General features: G+C 54.4%; 1 protein-coding gene across 4 annotated transcripts in view; it reads left to right on the top strand.

The window, feature by feature from the left end:
- The window catches only part of ZFPM1 (zinc finger protein, FOG family member 1), a 66284-nt gene extending 46311 nt beyond the window's left edge, over nt 1–19973 (top strand). For 2 of the 4 annotated variants that reach the window (XM_083370894.1, XM_083370896.1), the window contains exons 4-10: nt 5086–5219; nt 11392–11497; nt 13345–13554; nt 13757–13981; nt 14418–14513; nt 15183–15338; nt 15762–19973. In XM_083370894.1, the coding sequence (XP_083227020.1) occupies nt 5086–5219; nt 11392–11497; nt 13345–13554; nt 13757–13981; nt 14418–14513; nt 15183–15338; nt 15762–18046 (3212 nt within the window). In that variant the 3' untranslated portion in view covers nt 18047–19973. The remainder of the gene's footprint in view (nt 1–5085; nt 5220–11391; nt 11498–13344; nt 13555–13756; nt 13982–14417; nt 14514–15182; nt 15339–15761) is intronic. The other 2 variants (XM_083370895.1, XM_083370897.1) reach the window with 2 other exon arrangements.
- The last annotated feature ends 861 nt before the right edge of the window (nt 19974–20834 follow it).

Genomic DNA, 20834 nt, shown 5'->3' on the forward strand with positions numbered 1-20834 from the left:
AAGAAGAAGAGGAAGGGTCTCTTTATCCCCTCCCCTTTCCGTTCTCTAGTTTTCCAAGCGGATTTGGGGGTTCGGGAGGGGGGGGAGACTTCAGTTATTCCAAGTATCGCCCCTGATTATTTGGGCAAAGCTGGGATAATCCCTTGAGCCCCTTGAAGAGATTTTCCTTTTGTGAAGGGAGGTGAAGAGTGAAGGCAACGGTGGTTGCCGGCAGCTTTAAAACTCTCCCAATCACCCCCTCCATCTTATCAGGCGATTGTGCGTCATTTTGCTAGTTGAGTTGTCAGGATTGTGTGAGGGTGTATGTGTGCTTTAATGTTCCAGCTGCGCTGGGTTGGCCGTTTCCCTGAAGGAAGGCCAGCTTCTAAAAATTCAATCTTAGGAGGCCAGGTTGGGTTTTGCCCTTCATTCACACCCAGCAGGACAAGCCATCTTCCAAGGCGCAGTCCTGACCAGCCTCCCTCTTACTGACTGTTCCCCAGCACTGGGTTCAAATGACCCTATTCGTGGAAGCTCCCCTGAGCTCTTCTGGTTTTGTTCTGAGGTTTCCCTTTGTCTTTTCTGGTACTAGCCTGAAGTTGAGTTCTCCCTATTGAACTGGTCAGTAGGCAGAAGCATCACTACTTCTCGTCGTTCAAATTACGGGCATTTGCTTAAAGCTAAGTTGGCTTCAAGAGAGGGGGGCTGCCTCAGTTCAGACAGACAGAGCGGTGTGTCAACTGAAGAGAATCTTTGTAGCTCAGAATTGAATTGTGGGGATCTTGGTGCTCTCTAAGCTTGATTGCTTCTTTGCAGACGTTTCATTACCCAACTAGGGGACATCATCAGTGCGCTGATGAAATGTTTATCAGAAAATAACCAAGCTCGGAGAGTACCAAGAACTCCACAGAGTGTTAGTGGCAGTGGGAAGACCCATCGCCAGATGATGGCTAGTCTTCATAAGCTTCTGAGTTCTTCTCTAGGAACACAATAAGATTATAACGGTCTTTTAAAGTCATGTCATGGACTGTAATGAACTTGGGTGAGGTTGAGTGGATGCAATTGTCCTATGCAGGACTGGGGGCGTGGGGGAAGGGGTGCCATGAGATTTGAGAGTCTCAGGGGAGATAGTTTCTGTGGATGCTGGCTTTGGTTGCTAATTACCTCTGCTTGCATAAAGCTTACAGGGAGCCACCTAAGAGAAGTTGGTCTTCTTTGTTTGGGGGGGGGCACTGAAATTTAAAGACAGGGTGAGATGGTAAAGGAAGAAGGGCCAAAGTTTCTTTAGTAGGCATGAGAGGACCTGATTTTCTGTTTGACTCCAATCAAATGATAAAGTTTGGCAGGTACACTTGCCAAACCTTTCCTCGTATGCTTTCTGGCTGGATAAAGTTGGCGTGGCATCCAGTTCCCAAAATTGGTTCACAGCTGATCCTTTTTGGATTAACAACAGCTAAACCGATGGGTTGGGCAACCTGGGCCCTCCTGCAGGCTGCTGATGTTCCTGGCGTCCCTCTCCTTTGGCCAGGTGGGCTGGAACTGCTGGCAGTTGTAGTTCAGGGCCATGGGGGGGGGGTAGGGGGTGGCTGGTTTCCCAGCTCAGAGGTGGCAGTAGGTGAGATCACACGGAGAGGCCACAGAAGGAGCCAAGTCTCCTCCTATGAAATGCCTGGGGTCAGTTGATGAGCAGCAGTTGGAAATGGGCAAAAGGGCAGACTTCACATGGATGTTTACTATTCTGGCCTTCAGGTTCTGCCTTTCTCCTAGGACAGTGTTTCTCAAGCTTAGCAACGTGTAGAAATGTGGACTTCAACTCCCAGAATTCCCCAGCCAGCTATGGAAGAGTTGAAGGCCGCACATCTTCCAAGTTCTAGGTTGAGGAACACTGCTCCAAGGGATTGTGCCATTCCACAGGATGGAGAAGTAACTCCTGTCCTTTTCATCTTCCCAATTCTTGAGGTGGCCGAGAACCCCCCCTATCTGCTCCCAGGCTATTGTTCATGCTGTAGACCATCCCCCTGTTCCCCCCCAATAGAGTTTCATTGTCTAGATGATACAAATTAGTCACATCTGCAGCGGATGGAGCTAGATCGGGCCACTGAGGAGTTGTGGGAAAGCCAGAATCTCTAAGTAGGTTCATCTGGATGGTGGATGCAGACAGAATAAAAGAGTTGGAAGGTCCCAACCCCCTGTTCAAACGGGACCCTAAACCATTTGGGACAAGTGGGTTGTCCAATCTCTTCTTAAAAACCTCCAGTGATGGAGCTCCCACAACTTCTGAAGGATAGCTTGCAAGCAACCCAACCTCGGTCACGATACGGTACTTCTGAACTGCTGGCTAGCCTGGGTTGGGTTGGGCCCACATCCTCCCCCTGCCTCGCTGAGCTCTCTGGGCTCCAAATGCACCCCCTTTCCAGCGAAGGTCCTTCTAGGGAGGCCCCCAAGGGACACCAGCCACCTCAAGCAGCATCTCCTGGCCATCTTTCCTCTTCCCCTCCATTCCGCTTGTAACTTCATTATCGCCAGCACGCAGACCGATACCAGCCCAATTTGGTTAATGATCCCGGAGATAGGAATTATTCTGATAACTTTGGGCCAGCTGGCTTTCAGGAACCAATCGGAGGGTTGCTTGGCCAGGAAGCTGATGGGGAGATAAGATAAGGGCAGAATTGTATTAACCTGCCGGGTGGTGAAACTGAGCGCCAGCGCCACCGATCCCGAGATTAGGGGCAGCCAGACGCAGGCGCACACCCGCCAGCCGGAGGGGGAGAAATGGACTTTGTTCCTTGCGATAATCGACAACATTGTTTTGGCCATTAGGCCTGGCCAGACTATTAATTGATGTGTCCTGATCGTGGCCAGTTGATCCGGGAGGCAGCGCCTGGGGAAAGCTCAGATGGGGAGCCTGCCTGCTCTTTGGAATTGGGGTCCAGTCCAGGGAGGGTCTGCAGAGGTGGCCTTGGGCTAGAGGCCCTAGGGTAGCAGCCAGGAATATCCAGGCCTTGCTTTCAGGCTGAGGGTCTTCTCAGCCAGCCATGTTGGTGCCCACTGACATACATGTCAGCCCATTATTAGGAGACCAGCACTCCCCATTGTGCCCCTTCCTTCCTTCCTTCCATCTCCTTCCTTCCTTTTCCCTCCCTCTCCTGCCTTTTATCCATCCGTCCATCCAACCTCCCTCCTTTGCACACTAGCAGAGATGGGGGGGGAAGGACCCCTCCCCTGGGCTAGCCCTATTTTTGTCCCCTTCTCTCTGGAATGGTCGCCTTCTTTATCAGCGGCCGAGTGTTTTCTCTGGTGAGGATTGATACACAGAAGATGCTCTGCTCTGACATGGAAAGTGTCAGCCAGAGGCTCTTATCGTCCAGCCGTGGTCTCCTGACCCAAAGGAAGCTGATTAGCCAGCAAGAAGCTGAGGAAGGGAAGGAGAGAGGGGTTGGGCTGCTGGGTATCCCAGTAGCCGCCGGAAGTTGGGGCTCCCAGGTAAAGTGGGAAGTGTCTCCGGGGGACCTGCCCGTGCCAGAGATGGAGATCCCTGGGCCCTGTTGAATGTCCTCTTTCAAATAGGGACACAGGTGGCCTCCATTTTTCCATAGAGTTCGGGGGGGGGGGGTGACAAGGATCTTTGCTTTACAGGCTTTGGCTAGCTTGGTGCACCTCTTGAGCCCACAACCGTCTTTCTCAAGCTTGGCCACTTTAAGGCAGCTGGACTTCAACTCCCATAGTTCTCCAGCCAGTATGGTCCTGAGGAGACTGGCACACGCTGGCCAAGATGGTCATGAAAGTTGGCGGTGCCCGTGAGGTGGGCCCCCTCCCCTCCCTTCTGACCAACCCTGGCAGTGGGGACTTCTCCCTCCCTTCTTTCTCCCCCCTTTGATGTGGGGAGAGGAGAAACCTGATCTCAAGGATTTGTCTCCTAGGCAGGTCAACGTGGCCCTCCGCCATGCCTCCCTCCACCTCCTTCCCCTGCAGAGGGTTTAGAGAAAAGAGGGGGTGGAAGAATGCTCGCCCCTTCCTCCTCTCCCAGATGTGGAATGAGGAGGGGGAGGTCTTGCTTTAGCCTGCCTTGAAGTATTGTTTAACTGCCATCTTATCAGCAGGCAGCACGATGGAGGTGCAGCTAAAACATTTTTAGGCCAGTCTTCCCAGCCAATTTACATGTTATCTCCCCCCATTAAACCAAGAGGCTTATCGAACCATCAAGGCTATTACAGCTCCAGGCTGCCTCAGCCAAGGGTCCTAATGAAGCCTTGGAGAGGCTCCCTTTTCCAGGGAGAGATGCCAAAACCCCTCTCTGGCAGGGATGTCCAACCTTGGCCACTTTAAGACCTGCGGACATCAAGTCCCAGGCATGGCTGGCTGGGGAATTCTGGGAGTTGAAGTCCACAGGTCTTAAAGTCGCCACGGTTGCACACTCCTGCTCAATGGCGTAATCGGAGAGGATCCTGTAGAATGGGGCCCAGAGCGGGTGGGTGATCCCATGGAGAGTGTGGTCCCCAGGCAGAGCAGCGAGCGTCCTGGGGCCCTTCGGTTGGGTTGAGAGAGCAGCCTGCCAATTTCTAGGCAGAAGCCTGGGATGGGTGAGCTTGGGGTGGGCGCCAGGCCAAGTCAAGTGGGCAGATCCAAGATGCTAGAATCTTCCGTGACCCCTGAAGATCACCGGCACAGTGGTGGAGCCTGGTACACAGGTCCTCTGGGAAGGGTCCCTTTCCTTTTTGCCCCTGCCATTTTTTTCCTTTCCTTTCTCCTCCTCCTCCTCCTCCTCCTCTAGGGAAGGCTGAGTGATGGCTCTTACGGCCCACCTGATTTTTCCATGCATTTCTGAACTGGTGACCATGCCCACCTCAAATCTCCCAGTTTAAATGTTTGGCCTTGGCAGAGAAGACCCTTCAGCCTGTCTGTTCCAGCAAGGTGTTGTTGAAATGCTCCCACCGTCTGACTTTTGCCCAGCTGAACTGCCTACCGAGCCTAGTGCGCCTCGGTGCCATGGCCCGGCGTCCCTCGGCGGAGCAGCTCAAATCACCCCCTGGAGGGATCATCCAGGGTGCCGTGCAGGCTCTTGCTTGAGCCTTCGGACTTCCCCAACCTGCCTTTCTTCTGTTTCAGACGAGCTGGAGCTCCTGACCTCCCAGGCGGAAAGCAAGGTGTGTGCCAAACACAGCGTCCCCGGTGGCGTCTTTTGGGGCCCATTCCTGGGAAATATCCACAGCGAGCCGCCTTCTCCAGGACTGACCGAGCCGGTAAGTTTCCCCCAGATAGGACAGTTAACTTAGTGGAGAGGGAACAATCCGTCCTGGACCCTTCCCTTGAGGAACAGTCAGGTAGGGTTGCAAACGCCTCAGGAATGGAGGGGGAACCAAATACACAGGGTGCGGGGGAGTTGTAGTACCAACATATTTGGGTGCGAGGAGGTGTTGGCCAGGGAGGGTGCATTCCCTCTCCCCTCCCCCAGTCTGGCTAGATCCCTGTCTCTGGCGGGACCAGCAGGAGTCCAGTAGCGGCAGAGAAAGGGACATCTGTGGGGGAATCATTTCTCTCTTGGAGTCTTTCTCCAATAAAAATATTGCAAGATCGCCCAGCGCTAATGCCTCCAAGGGTGTCCCTCCAAAACGTCCCCCCACCTGGCATGATTTACAAGCTAAGGCCAAGCGCGCTGAAGTGCCCAAATCCGGAAAGGGAACCACAAGGCGAGGGGGGGCCTCCGCCTGGGTGCTGGAGGGAAGCAGGAGGCTCCACTCTGGGCTGGGGGCCTGCTTGTCTCTTGGAGGCAACCGGGATGCCTGCAATGCATCCTCTTTCTCTCTCCAGCGCCATCCCGGGAATCTTGGCCTGGGCAGGGTGAGGGCTTGGGAGCCGGTCCAACTTCTCCCTGTCCTTTTGCGAAGAGGAGGAGGAGGAGGAAGAGTATCAGGACCCAGTGTCTGGGCCTCCCCACTTTCTCCCCCTCTCTGTCTCCCTCTGCTCCCCATTTATCTTTTTTTGTGCTGAATTAAATCCTTGATTAACCCTTATCTTGCCAGTTTGGCAGCTATCTCTTCTGTGGCGCCGTCTGTCCAGACAACCGGTACAGGATGATTGATTCCTTAAAGATAGGCTGCAGCTTTCTTCTGATACTTCATTTATTGTCTAAATATTTTTGCTCCTGTTTCAGCAGCTTCCTTGACGATCCCCAGTCCTCTCGTTCACCTCGTTTCCGCTCTCCTTTCCTTGGTGTTGTCAGGGGGGAGGGAAGACCCTCCTGCCCCTCAGCCTTTCTCCATTTTTGGCTCTCTGGAAGCTCAACTTTCATCAGTCCTGGCCAGGAGGGCTTTCCCAGTTCTCTCCCCGGAATATTCCGGGAATGGAATGGCCCAGAACGAACATGGGTCCTTGGGGAATGGGTGGCAAAACTACTGGCCCCTCCTTGGATGCCTGGTGGGTATCAGCTCTTAAGGAGCATCTCTCAAACTGGATGGGGCCAGTATGGCAGTGCAGGAACCAACTTGTGTCCCCATCCAGAACTTTGGCAAAAGAGATCCATGTCATCGAAGCAGAAGATGAGTGGTTGGTGGGCCTTTGTTCGTGGGAGGTAGATCTGCAGTGAGGTCCTCCATTGATTCCAGTTGAATGAGGGTCTTGTAGAGAAGGAAGGTTGTCCAAAGAAGGAAGCTGGGAGAGGTTGTAAGATGGTGGAGCAGAGTTCTTGAATAGACTGGCATACAGAGACGAATAAGCACGGTGAAACTGAGCAGAGCAAAACATGTAGCGTCTGGGTACCAAAAGCAGACGCTGAAGATTTTGGGGTAAGATGGAGGAGGAAGTGTGGCATGTGACCTAGGGGTCAGAGCTGGAACAACTGGGCTGGTAAGCAGACCAGATTCCCCAAAGTACAGTGCAAAATTGGACGGTGCTTCCTCTGGAGAAGAAAATATTCCTGAGTGATACGATTCTGATCATCAAACAGTTGCAAGGCTGCCATTCAGAGGAACAGAAGAGACTTCTAGTGAGCGTAAACTGAGAAGAATCAGGTTTGAACTGAACATTAGGAAAAACGTCCTAGCAAGCGAGTTACTCAGCTGCAAACCGAGGCGCCATAGGAAGTGGTGGGCTTGCCTCCCCTCGAGATATTGAAGCAGAAGATAAAAACACACACTGAGAGCAGGATTCTGATTTGGAGGTCCTGGCTTTCAAATACTTGATGATCTAAAGCAATATTTCTAAGCTTTAGCAATTTTAAGAAGCACGGACTTCAGTTTCCAGAGTTCCCCAGCTAGCTGAAGAAGGCCTTGCCTCTCGAAGTTTCTGAGGTTGAGAGACCCTGATCTAGAGGGATGCTTCAGAGTCATTCTGTGAAAGTCCTCTTCCCTGCGCCCCAAATACTTCCGGCTGTCCAGTACGCTGGACTCGGGTGGTGGTTCCACGAACATCTGGTTGGCCATTTGGGGGGTTCAGAACGCTGGATCAGATCATAGATCCCAAAGCTGCTCCTGGACGGGAGCAAATGTACTCCGTACTGAAAACCCACCACCTCTTGAGGGAATCTCCTCCTGCTTCTGGCGGGATTCAGCCGTGCTCTGCAGGACAAAAATGGCTGGGCTCCTTCCTCCCTGCCCCCTTCCTGCCAGGAGAGCAAATCAGGGTGAAGCTTAACGGCTAACAGGGTGGCAGGTTCTGCTCCTCTACCTTGTTTAGCGAGGGGTCCGGGTAAAGTGTCCCGGGCGGATGTTACTCAGATAGAGTTTCCGATGGTGATCAGAGCCACTGGAGATTCGAGACACTGACCTCTTTGTTAGAGGGGAAACAAGGAGAGCTCTCAGCATCACGGTGCTGCCCCAGGCCCACTTCCTGCAGAGGCTCTGGAGTGGAAAATGGCCGGAAGAGAAGCCACAGCTGTGTTGTCAGTGTGTGTCTCTCGTAGACTTTGGGGCGTGCAGCAGGATTGCAGGCCAAAATGGGATACTGCTTGGAGCTGGACCGGCCACGGGATGGGCCTGAAAGACACGTGGCAGGCGGGTCCTGTCTTAAGCGAGGGCAGGGGAGGAACTCCCTTGCAAAATTGGAGGATCTGGAGGGGCTGCGGCCCTCTGAACTGGGCCAGGTTTGGCCCAGGGGTCTTTGGGTTTTGGTGCCCTTTGGTACATGTGTCCCTTTTGTGGGTGCACAAACAGAGTCCTGCTCCAAGCGGTTTCCAAGCTGAAATCTAACCTAAAGGAAGCCCAGAGGAATTATATCGCCTGCTGAAATGTGTGCTTTCCTCGACTTTGTGATCCCCTTCGTGTCTCCAAGTGTGGGATACAAAAAATAGTGGCAAGAAAAATACTAAGAAAGGCCCAGTAGAGTGGTTCTCCAACCTTGGCAACTTTGCAACCTGTAGACTTCAACTTCCAGAATTCCCATAGCTGACTGAGGAATTCTGGGAGTTGAAGTCCACAAGTCAAAAAGTTGCCAAGGTAGGAGAGCCCTCCCGTAGAGGACACCCTGCAGTGCAGGGGATGGATGCGCAGGCTGTGGCAGATGTGGGCAGCGACAGGCACGCAGGCACCAAACGGTTGCTGTGCTGAGTCCCCAACACCCTCCCACCTGCACCAGGTGTGGAAACTTAGTTTGGGGCAATTTGGAGGCTTTTATTTTTCAGACTAGACATTGAAGAAGAAGAGAACCGCTTAGTTGTGGCAAGGGCTGCATGGGTTATTGTTGGGGAGGGGCTTTCCAGTTGCGGAGGTGGGCAAGGCGACATCCCGTTGGATCAGGCTTGACTGGCATCTGTCCCACACTCAAAGGGCTAACTATGGCACTGAGGGGGCCGGGCACAGATGCCAGGCTGGGGGCAGGGGGAGAACCCAAGTGCTGAATCAGCCCATCTCCCAGTTGTGCCCCACCGCCCCGTGCCACCCACGTGGCAGCGCTGCCCCTTCCTTCCTTCTGCATTGGGCTGGCTCCCGTTTTCTGGCACATGCAATTGCACCCACAGACGTCGTAGGACGACTGTTATTTTTGTAACATCAGCAAAAGTGTGTGTCTTCTCTGTGTGTGGGGTGGTGGTGGTGGTGGTTGGGTGTGTGTGTGTGTGTGTGTGTGTGTGTGTGTGTGTGTGTGTGTGTGCAAGAAAAAGAATAAGGAGCTTGCACGTGTATTATCAAGCCTTGAGCACTCTACTCCTTGGAACGATAAGCCTTAAACCGACCAAGACTGTCAGTCTGAGTGGAGGGTTTAGAAATATTGGGATGGATAATTAGATTTCATATCGTTACTGCTGCAGCCATTGAAGGATCAGGCAGATTAATTTTTCCCCCTCGCCCTCCTTCTCATTAATATTCATTAGCGGGCCAGGGAAGCAGAGAGGAGCGAAGTGGGGCAGACGGCAAGGGGGGGAACAGCCCAGGACCTTCCTCCTCCTCCTCCTCCTCTTCGCCTCTCAAAGGGGGCACATGCCGCTATGCCACGCACTCTCTTTTCCTCCAAAGTCCTGCTTGGCCTCATGTGCTGGAACGTTTTTTTTCATCAGCCGCTATTTGGAGGAAGTGCAAATTCGAGCCTCCATATTCAGCAGCAGTTCACCTCTCCCCTGACCGCCAAGGAGGAAAGAGGCGTTTTCTTTGGCCCTTTTCTAGAAGAGTCCATGTCTATTGCATTCTCTAGTTGGGATCATAATTAGCCGCGCTCATTCAAATAGGGCCTTGAAACAGAGGGGCAGACCCCTTCAGACCTCCCTGGAGGGGTGAATGTTGGCTACTGCCTGGGTGGAGTGTTTGGGGGGGGGAATCTCCTCAGCCCACAGAGGTGAGGGGGAAGCAAAACGAAATCTGCCTCTTGGGTCTGGGCCCCAGAGTGCCTAGGGTGGGTCCGTAAGCTGCAAACCACATTAATACCCAGGGAGGAAACGGCTGGTTTTCGCTGGAATTTGACAAAGGGGTACTTTTTGTTTTGATAGGGCAGGTCGCTGGAACAAGATGCACCTAGTTATTTGTAGTGGGGGATGAAAAACTGCAGGATTCCCAGGGGCTGGGTCCCGTGAGGGGGTCCATTGGATAGGGGAGTCTCTTGCGGTAAGTAGGGGGCTCATCCATGACCCCCTCTGACTCTTTCTCTGTCTCGAAAGCAGCATCAGAAGGACCCAGGATGGATGTGGGGGTCTTCCAGCTGTTTGGTCTCTGCTTTTGATTCCCATCTACCTCTTAGGTTGGGGTCATAAGCTCATCCTCCAGTTCTCTGCACCCCCAAAAAAACAGCCTGTGGGTGCCCCTCGCTAGGCAGGACTTTCCAATTGTCTCTTGTGCTGCAAACCGGACCGGGGGTGAGGGGAGATAGGTGGGAATTCAATGAGAGAAAATTCAGAAGCAATGCTTAGACCCCCTTGTTCTCCAGAAGCTTTCCAGTCCTTCTCTGAGGGTCCCGGGGGCTCAAGCAAGGTGGCTTCGGGGTCCATACCTGTCCGTCCTTCCCATCACTGCTGAACATCTGTGGCTGCATCAGCGGCACCCGGGGCTCCGTGCCTGGTTGGAGAGCCACAGCGTTTCCTTTTGTCTTGCAAAAGTGGGGCCCAGCTTGACTGAGTGCCCCCCACTCCAGCAGTCCGGGCTCTCCTCCTCCTCCTCCTCCTCCTCCTCCTCCCCCCACCTCTAATCTCTCTTCCTCCCTGCACACCACTGAGGTTAGGGGTGAAGTGGCTGCTTCCTCCCCGAGCGGCACGGCTTGGCCCGCGGGTGACGAAGAAGAGGAAATAACAAGCTTGTTGTGTTCATGCTGGGACCGCAGTGGCCGCCGGGTCACTTTCCACAAGGGAGGGGTCTGTCCTCGGGCGGAGGCCCCCTCACTCCTCGGGGTTGCCCTGGCCCTGCTGGGCAGCCGTCCGGAAGGGAAGCGAGCTCTGGGCTTCACTCCGTGGCCACGTGGATCACGCCACCGGGCTGCTGGAGCGAGGAAGGAAGCCACCCACTGACCTGGGCAGAGGCAGAGACACGTGTCCACATACCCCAGACACCCCACCCCACCCGCAGCATTGATTGCTTGAGTCAATTTGTATCTCTGCCTGTGCGGGTGGGGTGGGATGGCGTGCCAGGCAGCTCCATTATCACCCACTGGTCCAAGGCTGTCGCCGTTCTGGCTCCCTGAGGTGGTGCCGGTGGAGCCAGGCCAGCTCTCGAAAGGGGAAGGGGCACCAGCTGAGAAGATGAACCCAGGCGGAGCTCCCACCCCTCATTGCAGCGCATTTGTGGGGGAAATTGGAGCATCTCCTGGAGCGTCTACAGCGATTACCTTCCCAACCAGGCTGGTTCCAAATGTCCGGGCCAAACTTCGAGACTTGCCAACTCAACTTGATCCTCCAATGGTGGCAGGGTTTTTTGTTGTTGTTGTTGTTTGCTGGAGTTCAGAGTGGAACCTGTTTTGAGAGAGTGACTGGCGCGTTCAAACCCACTTCTCTTCTCTTCTCAGCTGAACCCGCCTGTGACGCTGATTCTGCAGGATGACACCTGCTGGCTGGCCAAGCTTTCCTTGGTTCCTGGCGAAGGGGACGCCAATTCGGTGATCTACAAGAAAGGTCAGTGCTTCAGCAGTGAGCCCTGCCTGATTTGGGGAGGGGGGGAGGAGAAAGGGGTTCATTCCAGTACAGGTAAGGATGCTAAAAAGACCCCCCCTCCAAGGAGAAGTGCCTATTTCCTTGTTTTCAGGAGCGGATTCTCCCCAACCTCATGCCGGCACACACCTGGTGTCTGCATTTACTAAAATCATGCTGTTAACTGTACAGGTAGTCCTTGTCTTACAACTACAATTGGGATGAGAAGTTCCCTTTTTAAACAAGGTAGTCATTAAGTGAGTCACAGACAGTTTTATGACCTTCAGGGTCACTTCAACCCTTGCAAATTGGTGCCGATTGCCGAGCACCCAAATTTTGATCGCGTGACTGTGGGGATGCTACAATGGTCATAAACCCAGGAGCCCAGTGGTCACTTTTTCAGTGCTGTGGTAACGTTGAATGGCCACTAAAGGAATGGCTGTAAGTACTTAGTCCATGAGTATATTTCAAGCAGCAAAGAGGGGCTGGCAAGGAGGAAGTATCCTTCTACTCGGAGGCAAAATATGGAGGAAACAGCAGAACCAGGGAAGCGAATGAGTTGGTGGGCACAGATGTAGCAAATGAGCACCCACAGGCACGAGGGTTTAGGGCAGGGGTCTTCAAACTCGCCCCTTTTATGGCTTGTGGACTTCAACTCCCAGATTCCTCAGCCAGCGTCCACGAGCCATAAAAGGGCCAAGTTTGAAGACCCCTGGTTTAGGGATTAAATTGTAGCTCTGTTGGGAAGACGCAGATTTGAAGAAGGTGGCGGGTCTACAGTGCTAGAAGTTTTCAGGGGTAGCATTCCAGGCAGAGCCCAAGGAAGGGATATGGGCAAGGAGCTTTGGACAGGTCAGGCGTGCTAAGCAATCAGGGAGAGAGCCATAAAGAACATTGTGCCATTTTTTTGTGTGAATGTGTGGTCCAACACTGCCACCTCGTTTTGGTTGTGTGCATTGCACGGAACAGTCAGTGCAAAGTTTCAGAGAGATCAAACAGGCATTTTGAAACCACTGCTAAAAAAGGACAGGGATGCTTCGGCCTCTCCTTTAAGGCTCTTGACTCAATTAGTCATTCTTTAATTTGAATCCGCAGAGACACCGAGCTTCTCAGTGACTAAGCAACTTCATCTTATGTTTTGGATGTATGATATTTAATCATTTTCTTTGAGAGTTCCTCAGGGTAATACCAGAATGTTTAATAATTGCACACCATCCCAAGAAGGCAGAAGCCACTTTTTGCATTTAATGAATAATGACCTCTCCGATGCCCCTACACAATGTGTGTGTGTGTGTGTGTATGAGTGAGTGTGTGTGTGTGTGTGAGAGAGAGAGAAAGAGAGAGGTAGATATAAATACAGTATAAAAATGTGCGCATAATATTTTAGATATACGTTTTATTCCCCTCTTTATCTCTTCTGTTGGACAATCCAATGAGCAGCTAGTGCTCAATATATTTTTCAGGTCATTCTGCCGTTCATCAGAGTTGTTGCAGAATTCAACTCAGAATTCAATTCAAATTCCACTGCATAACATTTATTCCACAGCTTCTCTTTCTCCATGCACCGGAAAGTAGACCACCTGGAGTCTTGGCCTTGGGATAGCCCTGTGAGACAAGCCAGCTGCTGCAGCTCTCATTTTACAAGTGGAGGAGCCCAGGGAGGGTGATTTTTCTCAAGGCTGCTTGGGAGACTTTAGGTCCCAACGAAAGGACACCATCTCTGGACAAAACTGGCCATTTCGCAGAGCAACAGAACTGAGGCTGGATGACACTGCATCTGAAAACTTGTGGCTCCCATAATTGTGTTATTTGATCTCCTTCTCGATTTCCAGATGACTCCATTTGGTGTAAAACCACCAAGCCTCTTTCCGAAGGAGACGCGCTGAAGGCGTTTGTCATGGCCGAGCCGGTGGGGATCCCCAACCACGCTGGGAAGACCGAGAGTGGGGAGTCCGCTCCCCCTGTCGCTCTGCCTTCCGACATCCAGCTGCTCCCTCAGCAAGCGGGGATGGCGGCCATCTTAGCCACGGCAGTTGTCAACAGTAAGTGATCGGTTAAGGCCTTCTTGCAGCCATCCCTGCTCAGAGGCCTGGATGCCAACTCCTGGGAATTCTGGGAGTTGAAGTCCACGCCTCTGGCATCTGCTCTTCTGCTGGATTAGATTGTCCGAATCTCCACCCTTCGTGGTTTTCCGGCTGCAAAGGAGACTCTCCTCCCCTCCTCTGATTCTCTTCTGCCTTCCAGAGGACGTCTTTCCCTGCAAGGACTGCGGTATCTGGTACCGGAGCGAGCGGAACCTGCAGGCTCATCTGATGTACTACTGCGCCAGCCGCCAGAACGCCACCTCGCCTGCCCTGGACGAAAAGCCCAAGGACGCCTACCCCAACGAGCGCATCTGCCCCTTTCCCCAGTGCCAGAAGAGCTGCCCCAGTGCCAGCTCCTTGGAGATCCACATGCGTAGCCATAGCGGTGAGAGCTGCGCCACGCTGGGGAGGAGCCAGGTTGGCTGGGAAGGGGCAGGAGGGCCCCGGGGGCTGAGGTTCAGGAAGAAGGGCCCCAGTTCAGGCAGAGAGGCACCCGGCTTTCAATGCTCTCAACCTGCACACGTTCGAAGTATGGGACTGATAGGAGGTTAGCTACTGTTGTGGGGTTATTGTCTAATTTAAAGTCTAATCGCTGGCAGTGAGGAAGGGAATTTCACCTCAGCCGTGGGCATCTCCTGCAGCCCTGCCAAAGTCCAACTGATTTCTTTAAGATGCAGCACCCATCTTAAGAGGTGTCCTGACCTCTCCGTCATGTTGCAGAGCTGTGCAGGAAACCGTGCACCAGCCCTGCGGTTTGGGGGCAGGAAGACACCACCGTTTTTGCCCCAAGTCCTGCAATTCACATCTGGCTTCTTTTTCAGGAGAGAGGCCGTTTGTCTGCCTCATCTGCCTGTCTGCCTTTACAACAAAAGCAAACTGTGAGCGACACCTCAAAGTACACACAGATACCCTGAACGGTAAGTTGGACTCAGGGCTGGAAGTACGGCATGGAATGAATCCTTCTCAGAGACCCATTCTCTGTGTGCTTGCTACTCCTCCTGGTTCACTCGCTCTTGTGCAAGGTCAAAGCAAGGCTCCATTGCTGGCGGTGGCAGCTTCTGTTCGGCCCGGGGTCCTACTCCCAAGAGTTCCTTCTCGAGGTGGTGGATTTGCAGAAAGTCTGGGCTTCTGTAATTGGGCAGAAGATGTTGGCAGCGGAAAGCTGTGAAAAACAGGGTGGTAGGAGGGAGAAAATGTTGGCCACTGCTAGATGCCCCTTGGAGATGCCATAGCTCAGTGGCTGGGCCTTTGCTTGCCTTGTGGGGGGTCCTGGATTCAGCATCTGTAGATAGAAGAATTTGGCTTGAAACTCTGGAAAGCCGTGTCTACTCTATAAGTTCATTTGCTGCTACTTCTAAGTCAGCTTTGTCCATATAAGCTGCCTCATCCTACCCACTGTACACTTGCTCTCTGCCAGCGTCAGTAACCCCCAGTGTAAGTGGAGTCACGTCTGTTGGTGGATCACCAGCTTTGCCTGCAGATATCCCCAACTTCGCTGCCTCTGCCCACCATCGACAGGTTTGTGGAGAGGAGAGGTAGTTTTATGCTGTACAGACCAAAATTCAGGCAGTTTCCTGTGCTTACAGGTGTCTGCCACAGCTGTGGCTTCATCTCCACTACTCGGGACATCCTCTACAGCCACCTGGTTACCAATCACATGATCTGCCAGCCTGGCTCGAAAGGAGAGGTCTACTCCCCAGGCCCCACCATCCCTGCTTCCACCACTAAACCAATGGCCCTGGGTAAGTGAGGGAGGTCCAGAGATGTCCTGTTCTGGTTAGAAGGTCCAACTAGGGCTGACAGAGTTCTGAGGAACCGGTTTCACAAAGTTGCATTTTTTTAAAAATTAATAATAGGTAGGTAGTGAAGCCGCTAGTGTATTCTAGCAAGTGTCCGTAAGTGGATTGGTATTGGCAACAATTGATCAGGTTGCCTGCTTAAGTTAATGTTGGGATCAGACGAGAGATGGCTTCCTCTGGATTCATCCTGATGGATAGGATCTTGGAGAGCAAGAAGATCACGGAGTTCCCAGAAGATGCTGAGCCAGATAATTTATGCTTGATTTGCACAAGGCTGGTCAAATGATTTATGCAGTCAGTAAAGGAGCCCGGTCGCCATGGCATTCCCGTGAAGGCTCACCCTTCTGTTTGTCTTCCCGTCTGCAGGCTTGAGTTCTCCGGGCTCGTCCTCCGCATTCAAGTGCAGCTTCTGTGGCTACGTGGCCAATTGCTTGACCAGCCTCCAGCAGCACGTGGCTCTGCATAGCGCCGCGGCGACAGCTCTGCCCAACTCAGAGCCCAAAGCTGCTCAGCAGAGCCCGCCAGAGGCCCCCGCCAAATCCCCTTTACAAGAAGCCAGGGGGTCCCCTGCAGAGGAAGCGGGGACCGGGTCCCCTTCCCGAGGAAAGAGTCCCAACTGGGTGGAGAGGGCGCCAACCGTGCAAATCAAGGAAGAGCCTTTGGAGGAGGGGGAAAACCCGCCAGGAGCCCCCCAAGAAGAGGCAGCTCCGGAACCGGAGGCCGAGCTGGATGCATCCTCCAGGGTGCCCTCGCCCCACAGCCTGCCCTCTGTGAAGGTGAAGTCAGAGATCACCAGCCCCACGCCAGGGTCGAGCCCGGTGCCCAGCGAGCTTGGCGCCAGCACCTCCGGAGGCACCGTCTTTCTGCCCCAGTACATGTTTGGCCACGAAGCCACCGTGATGCCCCAGGCGTCGGAGATCTTGGCCAAGATGTCCGAGCTGGTTCACAGCCGCCTAAAGCAAGGCCATGGTGGGGTGCCACCTGCCCTCTTTCCGGGCACCCCGGTTCCCAAGGGCGCAACCTGCTTTGAGTGTGAGATCACATTCAACAACATCAACAACTATTATGTCCACAAGCGTCTTTATTGCTCCAGCCGCCGCCTGGCCGAGGACAGCCCCACTGCCCTGCGCAAGGCCAAGATGTCTCCCGCCACTGCAGCCAAAGGCCCAAGCACTGCCGGGGCACGCCTGTCGCCCGGAGAGAGCAGCGCAGCCCAGGAGGGGGAAGCGGAGGGAAATGCCACCCCTCCCGCCCTAGAGATCAAGCAAGAAGTCAAAATGGAGGAGGGCGGAGCCAAAGCCAGCCCCTCCCCTGAGACGGATGGAACTGGGCGCATCAGCGAGGGGAGCCCAAGCCCAGGCGCCAGCTCCGTGGAGGAACCGGAGGATGACCCCAGCCGGACCGTCTGCGAAGCCTGCAACATCCGCTTCAGCCGCCACGAGACCTACATGGTGCACAAGCGCTACTACTGCGCCTCCCGCCACGACCCCCCCCTGCGCCGGACCAGTGCGGCCGGCAAGCTGCCCTTCCTCCCGCAACCAATCCGCACACGCAAACGCCGCAAGCTGTACGAAATCCACAATGCCAGCAGCCAGTTGGGGGCTGCCCCGGAAGTGCCCCGCCCTGAGGTGTCCCCTGTGGTCCCTGCTCTCATTTCGGTGGTCAAGGCCACCCCGTCTCCCAGCTCGAGCCCAGACGCCGAGGGCCCCATCGACCTCAGCAAGAAGCCCCGCCTGCACAGCGGGAGCCGGGTGGTCCCAGCCTCCCTCCTCCCCCTGGCGGACTACCACGAGTGCACAGCCTGCCGGATCAGCTTCCACAGCCTCGACAGCTACCTGGCCCATAAGAAGTACTACTGCCCAGCCACGCCCTTGCAGCCCAGCACCATGGAGCAGCTGCAGAAGATCAAGGGGGCCACCCCAGCACTTCTGAAGCCCCAAGAAAGCCCAGAGGGTCGGGCTGAGGAACCCGAAGGGGTAGCAATCAAGGTGGAGAAGGGGGTGCCCTCCTTGAGCCCCGTGGCTGCACCAGCCAGCTTCTCTGCTGGAGAGCCACTCCAGCAGCAGCAGCAACGCTACCTGGAGGGCAAAGCCCCGCACCTCGCAGGTGCCAAGGTGCCCCTGGCCGTGTGCCCTTACTGCCCCATCAATGGCACCGTGAAGGGAGACTTGGTAGAGCACTTCCGAAATACTCACGGACTGTTTGTGACCAAAACAGCAGCAGGGCCCACGTTGATAGAGGCCACCCGGACGCTGGCCGATGGCAGCCCGCTTCCCTCACTGCCAGCCACCTCCCCGCCACAGCCAGCCCCCAGACTGCCCAAAGACAGCTTCAATGGCAAAGAGGCGCCCGTCCCTCCCCTGTCCAATGGGAGCCCTCGACCCACGCCTTCTCCACAGCCCCTCCTGCCCCTTTCCCCCTCTGTCCCCTTGCCCCTCTCCCCCCTGCCTGAGGGTCTCCCCAGTGCCCCCCCTCCTGGGTATACGGACAAAGGTGCGCAGACCCCTTCCGGCAAAGGGCTGCCCACCCCCGTGGCTAACGGCAGCCACCGGTATTGCCGCCTTTGCAACATCAAGTTCAGCAGCCTGTCCACCTTCATTGCCCACAAGAAGTATTACTGCTCATCACATGCGGCCGAGCACATCAAGTAGCGCACCAGCCCTGTCTGTCCCTTGTGCCCGAGCAGCGTTGGCCTTCTTGGGAGTGCAGGCCTCTTGCCAGTCGAGGCAGCCTAGGGCACTGCCACCCAAAATGCTCTCTGCCCTTTGGTCTGGAGCCAGGGAAGGTTTGGGTTTGCATGAAGAGCAGCTGTGGGGGAGGCCGAGAAGGGGGGAGAGGAAAACTTGAGGGTGCTGCAGGGATCCTGCCTAGACTGAAGCCCAGAGCCCCGGTATGCGTCCCCAGGGACTACTTTCTTCAGCCCGGCACACCTGGGTGCCCCTTCTCCCTGTTCTCACGGCCGCATCATTCAGGGTTGGCTGAGGTAGGATCTGAACAGCAGAGATGAGCTGCAGGTAAGGAGCAGCGAGACCTGAATGCCACTTGGAGGACCCATTCCCTCCAAAGCTCAAGACGGCTGATTTGCAGGAAAGAGTCAGAGGAGTCCGTTGCTCCATCTTCTTTTTTTAACTTTGTTTGTCCCTCCCACCCACCCCCTTTATCCCCATAGTGGTGATTTTGCTGCCAAGCAGCTGCTACCGCAGGGACCCAAGAGGAATTTCGGACAGCCCTTTCTGGTTGCAGAATCTGAGTCTCGGATCAAGCCCTTGCATGTTTCCCCTTGCTGTGGGCCACGACTTCATTGGGGCAGCAGATCTTTCTCGGCATGCCTGGCGCCCCCATCTCCCTGCCCTCCCCCCCCCCGATGTCAGGGCCCAAGATCAGAGGGTGAAGCCAAGGGCCCCCAATGGCTTAGAGATGAAGTCCCGAGAACAAGGGGGCTCTCAGAATTGGGGGTTCCGATGCTGAAGATGAGGGACAGCCATCAAGATTCAGCTGTAGAATCACTGGGCATTTCGTACGGGTGTCCAGAATGTCTTCAATTTCAATTCTTTTGTGAAACACCAGCTGGAAACAAAACTGAAATCATCTAATGGTGCACAATCCTCTTGTTCTGGGAGACGGGAGCCATCTTTTTCTGTCCCCCACCCCCCACATTCCTTTTTGGCTCCTGGCATCCCCTCTTCGGTTGACCCTGGGCCCCGTGCCACTTGCCCAGGCCCTTCCCTTCTGGCATGAAACGGAGGGAGCTACAAACCCCTGTCTTTCTGGGAAGGAAGTCCCCGTTGGCCCCCAGAACAAAAGGAGAAGAGGAGACCTTTCGTAGTTGGGAGCAGATTTACACCTTGTGCATGCTCAGAGACCTCGACTCTTGGCAGGTCTGCCCATTTTAGAAAAAGGTATGGAGCTAAATCATTTTTCAGCGCAAGGACTGCTGTCCTGTTTTTCTAAAGCAAGACCCCCTCCCACTTTTCAGGGAGGTGAAAGGTCGTGCATTCCTCTCCCCCACCCCACCCCCCAGGGAAGCTTGCAAGGGGCAAAGGCTTTTCAGAGTTCCTCTTTGCAGAGGAAATGGGATGAGATAGATCCCAGCAGTGAACGATGCCCCAGCTTGCCTTCCACTTCTCTGGATAGATTACGTGGGGCACTCTAAGGTGTGGGGCGGCTGCTGTAGCCTCCTAGCCCCTGGGAGTCCGTGCCCAGCCCCTTTCCCAAGCATTTGATACTGGCGCTTGCTGTTGCCCCAAGAGTGCCATCCTGAAGGTCCTTAATTTTGGGGCGTCCTGCCAGCGGTGGCCAGCAGCTTTTCCTCCGAGGGCTGGGGACCCTCCCTGCCGAGGGAGGCCGGCAGGCAAACGTGCCTGATCTAGGGGCCCCTCGGCAAAATTGGGCAAATTGGAAGCGGCTGCCTGCCTTCCTTCCCTTTCCCCGTCGTCGTCCGGTGGATTGTGTAGAATTAATGTGGACTGTAAATGAAATGCAGACAAGACAGCACTGAAGGGCAGAGGGGGGAAACCTCCCCCCTGCTTGGGAACTATGTGTATAAGCCTGTACATAAATAAATGTTCATTAAATCTGTGTCTCGGACTCGAGTTTTGCATGGACACGAGGTGGGGGTGGTGGATTAAATTTAGGGCTCTTGGTCAGTGGATTCGAATCCCGAAGCTGGAGGAAGAGGTCCAGCCAGGTTGGGCAGATCTTCTCCCGAGGCGTGACGATGACCACGTAATCCATTCAGCTGAGTCCGACTCTTGGCAGTTCTATGGACCTGGTCTCTCCACGTCTCTCGATCTTGCTCTGCTGCTTTGAGTGGTTCTCTGCTCTGGCTGGTGTCAGCTTTAATGGTGTCCAGCCAACGTGTTCTTTGAGGGCCGCCTTTTACCACTAATTCTTCCAAGCGTAATTGCTTTCGCCAGTGAATTCCCCCCCCCCCGGTGTGACATGGCCAAATTAAGTGAAATGGAGTTTTGTGGTTTCGCCTTCTAGTGACGCACCTGGTCTTATGCGCTCCAGGACTTGCTTGTTAGTCCCCTTTGCTGTCCAAGGAATACGCAGGAGCACCACAGCTCTCTATCATCAGAACTCAAACGAGTTGGGTTGTTTTCCTGCTTTTTTAAGGTCCAACTTGTAACAGGTTCCCCTCGAGGGAGAATCTTTGGCAACCCAGAGGGATGCCGGACGAAGCCAAGTCAAGTTATGAAATAACTGCAAGCTACGCCTTTTCTCAAAGGCCAGGAACTCCGATGGTGCAAGCAAGTCGGGGAAGGAAAGCAGAGCAGAAATGTGCCTCAGATCTTGTGCAAGGAAACTAACTGCCAGCCGCACTGCCTGCATGGCATGATTCTGGCCGCTGGACATCGCCGGAGCCCTGCTCTTCATCCCAGCTGTTTGGGAACTTGGAAGGGCTCACGCAGACCCCCTTGAACCCGGAGCTGTTCT

The sequence above is a fragment of the Vipera ursinii genome (assembly GCF_947247035.1).
Source record: "Vipera ursinii genome assembly, chromosome: 10".
NCBI classification, from domain to species: Eukaryota; Metazoa; Chordata; class Lepidosauria; order Squamata; family Viperidae; genus Vipera; species Vipera ursinii.